The following is an 11,167-nucleotide window of genomic DNA, read 5'->3' as shown; positions in this document are numbered from 1 at the left end:
TGCCTCCCCCTCTCCAAAAAGGAAAAATAAATAAATAAAAATAAAAATTATTATTTCATTTGATTCTCACAATAATCCTGAGGGGTAGGTGCTATTATTATCTCTATTTTTAGATGAGGAAACTAAGGCCAGTAGGGATTAAATTAGTAACATTTGCACTCATGTCTTCTTGATTCCAAGTCCAACACTATCCAGTGTATCACTTGTGCTTTAGATATGCTACTAAAGCTTGACTTTCAGCATGGGAGTACCTATTTGTGGAGAGAGAGATGGGGGGGGGGGGGAGTTTGACTTTTGTTCAATTCATTGAAAAGTTTGTTGGTGAGAAGTTGGGCTTGAGAAAATTTTCCATGGAGAAGTTCCTTCAACTCCAGATGAACAAAATGAATTTGGCTTCTATGACTGTGACATCTGATGATTTAAATTGTTCTCATTCCCCTTCCCAGCTCATCAGTTCTTAGGGTGTTTTGACATCCAGGCAACATAAAGAGAAGTTCCCAGGAACTGTTTATCCATTAGCTCAAAGGAGAGAACTAAAGCATTTATCCTCATAAGAAAGGCAACCAGTTTTGATTTAGTCTCAATTTTCTGAGTAATTGCCTTAGGCCCTCATTTCCCTGTGTGGGGAAGATGATGAATTCCTGTCACAAACCAAGTTATAGGAATTGTCTTACTATCCAGCTGTGTCACAGTAGACAGAATATTGAGCTTAGAGGCAGAAGACCTGAGTTCAAATCCCAGCTTGGCCACTTACTAGCTGTGTGATCTTGAGCAATACAGTTTTGCTCCTTTTTGTCCCCAAAATAGGAGTCTAATGTTGGAATCTTCTGTCTGCTTTGTTTCCTTTGCCTGGTCATGTTGCCCCTCAGTCACTTGACCCCTGGGCTTTTTGCCACAGTAGGACTCTGCCACCAGACAAGGGAGCTTTCATCCCAAACGCTGAGGTTTTCTCAGCTGCCAGAGGTATTAGATGGGTGTCCTCTCTGAGGTCTCCACATGCTCTGGCAAACTGGACACACACCCCAGGACCTCCATCCTAGACTGCAATCCAGATCCAAGCAGGTTAAAGCAAAAGCGATTACCCCTCAGACTGGCGCTTGGTCCCCCTACATTCTGCAGGCCAGTAGCTGGCTGGCTGTGCCGGAGTCTCAGCAGCTTCTTGCCCCCGGGGGCAAAAGCCATGAACTCCCACTTACTGGGTCCCAAAGTTCAGACTGCACTGACCTCTCACTTTGTCCTTCGAATCTATGTGTTGATAAATCTGGAAACGGCCACAACTGCTGCTGATCTGGAGTCCCTCCAGCTGGTGGCTGGTCAGGCCTGCCCTGGGGCTAAAGCCTCTGCATGGGGCTGGGCTCGGCTCCCAGAGCGCTTCGCTGGCTGATTTCTGCCAGCCTGGTGGGCTGTCCTTAGTGGGAGGTTAGCTTATCTGTGTCATTTTGTGGGTTCTGCAGCTCCAAAGTTTGTTTAGAGTCCTCTTTTTACATGGATTGGGGAAGGTGGAAGCCTTCTTCTACTCCGCCATCTTGACTCCGCCTTTCAGATGTCGAAAGTGAAACTTCTTATAAGAAAAACAACAGATTTGAAGATCAAGAAGAGAAAATGTAAAAAATAGTTGGACTAACTGAAAGTTATGATCAAAAAAAGAATCTTGATGCACTAATACAAGGAATAATTAAAGAAAATTGTCCTGAAGCATTAGAACAATGGGGGAAAGTAGAAATAGAAAAAATTAATTGATCACCTCTTAAAAGAGATCCTATGAGGAAAACTCATAGGAATATCATAGTCAGATTCCAAAATACCCACTCAAGGAAAAACTATGAAAAGCATCAAGATTAAAACAATTTAAATATGATGGTGCCACAATTAGAATTACACAAGACCTAGCAGCAGAAACATTAAAGAATTGCAGATCTTGGAACACAACATATGGAAGAGCAAAAGAACTGGGGCTCTGGCCAAAAATATTATACCCTGCAAAGTTAACTATTATCTTGAATGGAAAAAAAAAATGGACATTTGATAAACTCTCATATTTTCAAGGCTTTGTTAAAAAAAATCCTGAACTTAATAGAAGATTTGACATACAAGAACTAATATAAATATAAGGCACATAACAAAGACTGATTATAAGGGATTCATAAGGACAGACTGTTCACTTTTTATTTATGTAAAATATGGGATAGGAGGGAGGGAAATATAGTCTAAGATTCTTATTAATAATTGGGTAGTTCATAAGAAAGATTGGGAAAAACCTGGGTATGATATGAATTTAAAAAGTAAAACTATTTAGGAACAACTAAAAAGAGTAATTATTTTATACAAATGAGGTACAAGAGGAAGAACTGATACATAGGAATTAGATGGGGGAGGAGAGCTGGTAGTTCTGGTAACCTACTTTCGTTGGGAATGGGTGTAAGAGGGAACAATACATATATATTTAAAAGAGCATAGAAGTCTCCTAAAGAAATAAAATGGTAGGGGCATAAGGAGGGGGGAGAGGACAAGAGAGGTATCTTTAGAGGGAAGAATGAGAGGATAGGTAAATAGGGGCATAGAAGGGTATTTGGATTTATGGGAATGGGAGGATAGGAGAGGGATCCTTGGAGGGGGTTGGCAGGTCATAGGAGAGCAAAGTAGTGGGTAGTAATAAAGTAGAGGAGGCAGGAGGGATAGGAAACAAGAGATATGCACATACATAAAAAGAAAAGATCAGGAGTAGAATAGGTTTGGGAAAGTATATGTCTATATATGTATGTATATATCTATAGCTATGGAGAAATAACTTTTTTTTTCAAATGGTTTAACTTCTGATTTACATCATTAATTTCCACCAGACTTTGAGTTACAGATTTTCTCCCCGTTTTTCCCCTACCCACTGCCCCAAAATAGCAGTCCCACAGGATATCCCCTCCTCCAAATATGCTCTCTCCCATATCTTCTCCCATACCTCCTTCAACTTTTCCAGTAGGGCATGGTGGATCTCTATGCCCCAGTGCCTGTATATCTTATTTCCCAATTACATGTAAAATAGTATTAATAATAGTGTATATGTATATATATATATATATATATTTTTTTTTTTAAACATTTGATTTTAAAACTTTGAATTCCAGATTCATTCCCTTTCTCCCTTGTCACCCACCCTTACTGGAAAGATAAGCAATTCAATATAGGTTGTACATGTGCAGCTAATGCAAAACATTACCATTGTAGATGTATTGTAAAAGACTGACTATATTTCCCTCCCACCTATCCCACCTCCCACTTTTTCTATTCTCTACTTTGATCCCGTCCCTTTTCAAAAGTGGGAGCTTCCAACTTCCCTTCCTCCCCCCCCCCAGCGTATCCTCCCTTCCATTATCCCCCCTTCTCATCCCCTTTCCCCCTATTCTCCTGTAGGGTGAGATACCCTATTTAGGGTATATGTCATTCCCTCCCCGAGCCAAATTCAATGAGAATAAGGTCGACCCATTCCCTTTTGCTTTCCTATTCTTCCCCTCCATTGTAACCATTTTCCCTTGCCTCTTCTATATGAGATAGTTTATATGGAGAAATATCTAAACTTTATTGTAGCCTGGGGGGGAGAGTATGTATATATTTATAGCTATAGAGAAATATATCTAAACTTTATTGTGGCCTTCTGGGGATGTTGGGGGGAGGAAAAAAAAAGAACAAACTAAAAACATGCACAGCAGAGAACAAAAGAAAATTCACAAGGAAGCAAATGTGGACAATTTTCAACACTGCAAGTATTATTTATCATCTAGGCTTTATTGAAATGAAAATTTATTGTTACATATTTTGAATCCTCTCTTATGTTCTGCTCTGCACACTACATACTTTTACTTCTTTCTAACTTTGTATTTAAGCTCTAATATTTAAGTTTATGATATGTTTTTGTTTCTTTTTTTCTACTTTCTATTGGTGTTCTGTCATTTGAGTCTAAAATAAAATTTTGGAAAAATAAAAAAGAAACATTTTGTATCTTAAATATCTTAGTCACTTATACTTTCCAAGCCTCAGTTTCCTCATGCATAAATGGGGGATAATAATACTTATTACTAACCCCAGGTTGTTGTGAGATGAAATAATGGATGAAAAAGCAAGTTGTGAATTATAAATGTAAGTAAAGCTTAGATATAATAATAATAAATACCATTCATGTCATTAGACAGCTGGATGGCTTAGTGGATAGAGCACTGGGCCTAGAGTCAAGAAAAGATTCATCTTCTGAAGTTTGAATCCAGCCTCAGACACTTACTATGTGACTATGGGCAAGTCACTTAACTTTATCTCTTTTCTCATCTGTAAAAAAAAAAAATGAGCTGGAGAAGGAAATGGCAATCCACTCTAGTATCTTTCCCAAGAAAACCCCAAATGGGTCACAAAGAGTTGGACATGACTCAAAATGACTAAACAAAAAGTATCATTATTATATAGGAATTGTACAAGGCACTGGTCCACAGACTACTTGAAAGCACTTTGTGTCCCAGCCTCAGTCCCTGGAACACACTGTGGAAATCTCTGCCTTTTAAAAAATTCCTTAACTTAATTAACTGTTGCCAAACAACAGCCCCCTTGAAGGGCTCCAAGACATAGATGAATCTGCTGTATTCTGTCTTAAAGGAAGTACATAATTCCCGCTCATCCATTCTTGCCATACTGACGCACCCCAAATGACTTTTCATTTCTGAGATCTAGTCTTCTCCAATATTGAGTGACCAGACCTTCCTCAGGTCATGTAGGCCTTTTTGAGTAGGAAAGTTGATCATAAGAGATTAAATGGCCTACCCAAATTTACAGGAGGCGATCACATTAAGGCCAGGTTAGGAATACATGACTGTTGAATTTATTTATAACCTTTCACTTACCTTAGCTGACTTGAGTCTCATATCTGTGCTTTGAAGAATCAACTTGAAAAGGGGAAAACTATAGGAAAGTTTACTGTGCAAGCTAAACCCAGGATATCCAAAGGGAGTACTGGACCTATAAGAAACAATTCAGGGTAATGGATAGTCCATCAAATTACTGATTCTCACAGCCATGTGACACTGTAGTCACAACAGACCATCAGTGTTAACCCAGAAAGCCATAGGATACCTGTGTTCAAGTTGCCACTGACTTACTCTGTGATCCTAGGCAGGTCACTTAACCTCCTTCTCTGGGCTTCAATGTCCTCACATGCAACATAGCAATTATAATCCCTGTCCCAAAGGGATTTTTTTGGGGGGACAGGGAGGAGTGGATGACAGGGCCAGACCTATGACTTCATCATAGTCGAAGAGCTCCCCACTGGGGGTGGCTAGGCAGCTCAGTGAATAGAGCACTGGCCCTGGAGTCAGGAGGACCTGAGTTCAAATCTGACCTCAGACACTTAACACAAAAACTAGCCATGTGACCTTGGCCAAGTCACTTAACCCCAATTGCCCTCCAAAAGGAAGCCAAAAAAAGAGAGGTCTCCATGTAGGAATTCTTTTCACTAATGCCACTCTTCTCTACTGTGTCTTACAGTTGTCAGAGGCATTGAGAAATTTAGTGATATGAATAGTCAAAAGTAAAAATGTGTTTCCTGCATCACAATATATATGATTATGGAAGGGTATAAAGGATGACATATGAAATCAGGCTGCATCCAAATTACTAATTCTTATAGCCATGTAACTCTGCAGTCAAACCAGACCACCAGTGTTAACCCAGAAAGCCACAGGACCCCTGTGGGCCCTGCATTTAATTTTCTTTTTAGTTCCAAATCCTTTCTTTTCCTCCTCTCCTTCCCCTACCCATTGAGAAGATAAGAAAAACAAAATTGTTACAGATACTTAGTGAGGCAAAACAGGTTCTCACTTTAGCCATGTCCAAAAAGAGGGAGGGAGAATAGGGAAGAAAATCTGCTTCAATTTGCACTCTGAGTCCATCAGTTTACCATCTGGAGGTAGATAATATGTTTCATCATGAGTCCTTTGGAATTATGATTGGTTATTGTGTATAACAGGATATTCTTTTTTTTTTTTGGCGGCCAGGTAGCACAGCAAGTAAGAGCACCGGCTCCAGTGTTGGGATGACACGTGGATCGAATCCAGGCTCAGACACTTAGCACCCACCCAGAAACACCTGGCCGTGTAACCTTGAGCAAGTTACTGACCACCAATTGCTTTAAAAAAAAAAAAGAGTGAGAAGTTATGGGGCAGCCAGGTGGCTCAGTGAGTAAGAGCACCGGCTCCAGTGTTGGGATGACCTGGAGATCGAATCCCAGGCTCAGACACTCAGCACCACACCCAGAAATAAATGGCCGTGTAACCTTGAGCAAGTTACTTAACCCCTATTGCTTAAAAAAAAAATAACAGGATATTCTAATGAAAAGACCATATAGAATCCAGGGTTGCTATAGTCTAGATATCACAGATCAAACATTTGTACTTATCTCTGAAAAGGAGGGGAAAGAAGAGAATAACATTTCAAGATAATTATTTTGTGTTCCCTGATTTAAAAAAAAAAAATCCATCCATGTTTAGATACCAAATGCTCATTCATGAATCTTCTTTTATGCTCACTGCATTGCCAAGAAAATGTTATACCTTGAAATGCCCTGTCCTTAGCATGGAGGGATTGCTAAAGACTAAAAGAGAGAGAGAGAGAGAAAGAGGAACATAATGATGCTTGGGTGAGCATCTGTCTCTATTCAGTGCTACAGGCTTCAGATATATGCACCAAATGCAGTGAAGCTCTACTCTATGAAATCTTTTACTACCACCCTTTTTTGTTCTGAATGCTTTAAAAGATCCACAATTTCATAGGTGCCTTTACTCCTTTCACCATTACAAATTACAATCCCTCCATGTTTTGTTAGGTGTTCTAGCAAAAAATAAATAAATAAAATAGAATAAAAAAAAAAACAAAACAACCACCCTGTTATCTACCCTCTCTTCCAATAGTGAAGCAGTGGGGAGCCACATAATGTTCTTGAGTAGAAGAGTTGCATGATCTAAGTGATAATTTAAGAAGATTACACAGGGGGCAGCAGAAGTGTGAAGAATGACCTAAATAGAGGAGAAACTACAGTTAGAAAGACCATTTAGTAGACTGTTACAATAGTCTAGTTGGTAAAAGATGAAGTTGGAATTAGGTTTTTGGCAGTGGGTGGGGAGACTGGTGAAGGAGAAGAAAGAATCAAGAGGATTTCAAGGTTTGAGCCTGAATGACTAAAAGGATGGTGGTGCCATTAACAAAAAATTGGGAAGTTGGTGGAAGGAGTAGGTTTTAGGGGGCAGATGGATTCAAGTTGAGGCACCTGAATTTCAGGCACTATTAAGTCATGCAGGCAGAAAGGTGTCCATCAGGCATTAGGAGCTCTTGGAAAACATTGGGAATTGAGGGTCTCTATAGAAGCTGATGCTCTCTTGGAGTATCAATGAATACAATCAAATCAGGTGGATTGGGGGATAGCACATCTTCCCACAAGGTTGCCAAAGAGCTGCCAGCCCTCTTGCTTGGTTCTCCCGGTCTATCTTTTTTTTTTTCCCTACCCCAGGAAGTCAAAGATGGCCAGAAAGATTCTCACAAACACCAGGGAGAGGTGGAGGCAGCAAAATGTCAACAATGCCTTTGCCAGGCTGAGGAAGCTCATCCCCACTCACCCCCCAGATAAAAAGCTGAGCAAGAATGAAACTCTGCGACTAGCAATGAGATACATCAACTTCCTGGCCACCGTCCTGGGGGAGCAAGACCTGCCGCAGACAGGAGTGGCACCTCATGGGAGCGTCTTGGGACTATTACAGCAAGTGCCCTGCTTGCCAAGCCTAGAGGACATGAGTCCCCTTGGAGACTCTAGGGCTCCCTCACCTGAGCCAGACAGCAACCTCCCAGAGTGCTGGCCAGAATCTTCAGTTACCGAGTACTGAACAGGGAGATGTCCCCTGTGTTTTCTCTCTCCTTCCCTCCCACCAAAGCAACCTATTGTTCAACAGCCTTATTTTGCTTCATAGTTTCATGAATAAACTGTAAGATATGATATTACATAGGCACAATATTTATTGAAACCTTTGATTATGTCAATCTAGTTTCCATTTTTGCAAGAGTTCTCAACTTGGAGTCTCTGAACTTTAACAAGAAAAATTGATACTTGTATTCCAATGTAATTGTTTTCCTTTGTAATCCTATGTATTTTATTTTATGAGTTTAAAACCTTATTCTGAGAAAGGGCCCAGAGGCTTCACTAGACTGCCAAAGTGGTCCACGACCCAAAAAAGGTTAAGAACTGATTTAGGAGGGAAAGTAGATTATTCACTTGGCCAGTGGTTTAGAGAGATGAACAGAAAATGCTTCAGCAATGACAGGTTTTAAAACAAGTTACACCTGAGCAAGTAAACTCAAAATTAATTGCCAGAGAGAATGTTAAGAGATAACTGTTTAAAAACAAAGGCACCAGTGTGATAACTATATATAGTACATGTTTTTGTTGACTATGAGGCTCTTCCTACTTTATGTCTATAATAAAGGAAGAATAATTAGAGTCCCAAGAACTGGAAGGGGCTTTAAAAGCCACCTAGTCCAGTAACCCCATCATTTTACAGAAATCGAGGGACCCAGAGAGGTAAAATGGTTTGTACACAGTTAGTAAGAAGCAGAACTGATGATCTGATCCCAAGTTTTCTCCAGGTCTTTAATTCTTTTTCCACTATATCATCTAGCCTACTACATAAATCAGACTCGATATTTTTTTTGTGTGGACAATAATTCATGAATTATAAAATTCATTGATTGCATGTATTATGAGTATCTTAAAGCAGTAATTGATCTTGGGGCTCCCATCATGAGATATATGCAATTATATGAGAGGAGATTTCAATACTATAATTTACTGACTAGTACTAATACTAACTTCAATGAAAGCACTTCATGTAAATAGTAAATGATTGGAGTTGTAAAATAAAACTCGAATTCATTGATTGGCTAGTTTTTCTTCCCTACTATAAAACGTTAGCTCAGTCCTTAAGAAGATCAAATAAGACCATGTATGTAGAGTGCATTGCAGACCTTAAATCATTATGTAAATGTGATATATTATTTTTATTACTATAATAATATATACTGTAATACAAAGCAAGGCAAACACATGGACCAGTCAGAATTCACTATTGTGTACCACCCTTGTGCCTAGATTCTAAGATGAATTGCCTTGCTCAACACAGAATATAAATAACTTCATTTGACTGTCTCTGTGACATTTTGTTTCCTTAAAGTTCTTGGCAATCTATTGGTTGTTGTTTTTTTTTTAACATTCTGAGCTGCAGGTAGAAAATTGATAGATTTAAGATTAGAGATTTCTACTTTGCACATAATATCTGAATTTAAATTTCCTGTCACTCTAGAAAGTAATTTTTCTTGGGGAGAACAAAATAAGTCTTGCATCTTCATTTCCTTAGTCTAGCCATCAGAAAAAGACTGGATGAGGTGTCCTCCCCAAATAAGTTGTTTCTGACACTATTTGACATGTGCACAAGTAGCCACTATGTGTAACAAGTTTTCTGTCAAAAGTTATTGATAAATGCATTAGAGTTCTTTTCTTTCCCCAGGAAAAGCATGAAAGACAATGGATTTTCTCCAAAATGTATATTCTACTAAAGATCTTTATGTAAACTAAACTTTGTCCAAAAAATTATTCATTACCCAATTGTTTGATTTTGAACCTTAAAGACTGAATGCATTCCCTGTCTTTTGATAAGAACCCTCTCATTTATTATAAAATCAGACCAGCACTTACTGTCCTAATCTTTATAGGGTTTTTCAAATCTCACTTTACTTTTAATTTGTATCTGAGGAAGACAGAAAGTCTCCTTGTATAGATGAAGAGGGGATGATATGACTTGCTAAGAATCAGCACAGTTTTATATTCTTCAGAATGCTGGTCTCACTAGTGAAATGGAAATGCAGATGCAGCCACACTTTATGTAAGGGATATTATTTCAAAAAGTTATGTGGAAACTGAATTTCTGTAAGTTGAATTATGTTGTATGCTCTAGAGGAAATAGCTTTTTAGTGGAATCTTGAATCTTTTTGTAAAACACAGAATTCTTTAATAATGTGAATCATTATCTCAAAATGATCTGTTTTGTAAGTTTAGGTTTTTGTATGTTGTCATGCCTGTATTTAAAACGCCTTCCTGCTGTACCCCAAAGAGAGGCAGATGCATCCCATGCAACTCTTCTTAATTCATGCATGACGTGCAGGGATATTTTAGATTCTTTCTGGCCCCAATTGTTGGCTCTATATATCCTATACACAGGATTTATAATCCCATAATCCTTTACTAGTAATAAAGTATTAATTTATAGGAAGTTGAGGTCAGTTAATTTCCTCTTTTCTGAAATTCTTAATGATTGGATTGTAGCCTCTTGGGTGGGGCTGGTGTCTTGGAATTTACCAATTGGATAAGAGGTTGAAGGAGGAAATCTGCCAAGCCATCAGTCATAAATATGCAATCAAGAATCATAATTGAAATCAATGCATAGTCATAAATTAAAGTACAAATTTAACAAACATATACTAAACATTTATTGCATGCAAATCACTAGATTAGGCCCTAAAGGAGATAAAAACTTTAGATTACAAAATCTTTGCTTTCATTTACTTTGGGGGTGGGGATGTGTGGAATAAGACATAATTACAATGTATGATATTACACAAGTGCTTTAGAGGGCTACAAAGCCTTTGGGGGTTTTTCTTGGCAAAGATACTGGAATGGTTTGCTATTTCCTTCTCCAGCTCATTTGATAGATGTAGAAACTGATGCAAAGAGGGTTAAGTGACTTGTCTAGGGTCACATAGCTAGTAAGTGTCTGAGGCCAGATTTGAACTCATGATGATGAATCTTCCTGACTCCAGTTCTGGGATTCTATCCTCTGTGCCACCTAGCTACCCTACATGCAGTATAACATACAGAGCACTAAATTTGAAGTCATAGGAACTGAATTCAAATGCCAGTCCTCCACTTACTATATGGGTGACTTGGGAAAAAATATTTAACCTCTCTGGGTCTCAGATTCTTCAACTATAAAATGAGGGGTTGGACTAGATGAAAGACTAGAACTAAGGTTCCTGCTAGAGCTAAATCTATGATCTTACTATTTCTTTTAGTAAAGTCTGAGAAGGGTGGAGGCTTCCT

General features: G+C 38.7%; 1 protein-coding gene across 1 annotated transcript; it reads left to right on the top strand.

Annotated features, from left to right (window-relative positions):
• Nucleotides 1-7,544: 7,544 nt before the first annotated feature.
• Nucleotides 7,545-7,904, top strand: TAL2 (TAL bHLH transcription factor 2). The gene has a single exon (XM_069090564.1). It carries the CDS (start codon nt 7,545-7,547, stop codon nt 7,902-7,904), a length of 360 nt encoding a protein of 119 aa, XP_068946665.1.
• The last annotated feature ends 3,263 nt before the right edge of the window (nt 7,905-11,167 follow it).

This window comes from Petaurus breviceps, unplaced genomic scaffold (assembly GCF_028583685.1).
Source record: "Petaurus breviceps papuanus isolate PSGF00001 unplaced genomic scaffold, PetGlider_PUasm1.0 187, whole genome shotgun sequence".
In the NCBI taxonomy this organism is placed as follows: Eukaryota; Metazoa; Chordata; class Mammalia; order Diprotodontia; family Petauridae; genus Petaurus; species Petaurus breviceps.
The sequence above is the reverse complement of the archived record's forward strand: the minus strand, read 5'-3'. Positions and strand labels throughout refer to the sequence as shown.

What these genes read in the sequence shown, in the direction of transcription:
- TAL2 (XM_069090564.1), top strand. Translation starts at nt 7,545, where the DNA reads ATGGCCAGAAAGATTCTCACAAACACCAGGGAGAGGTGGAGGCAGCAA.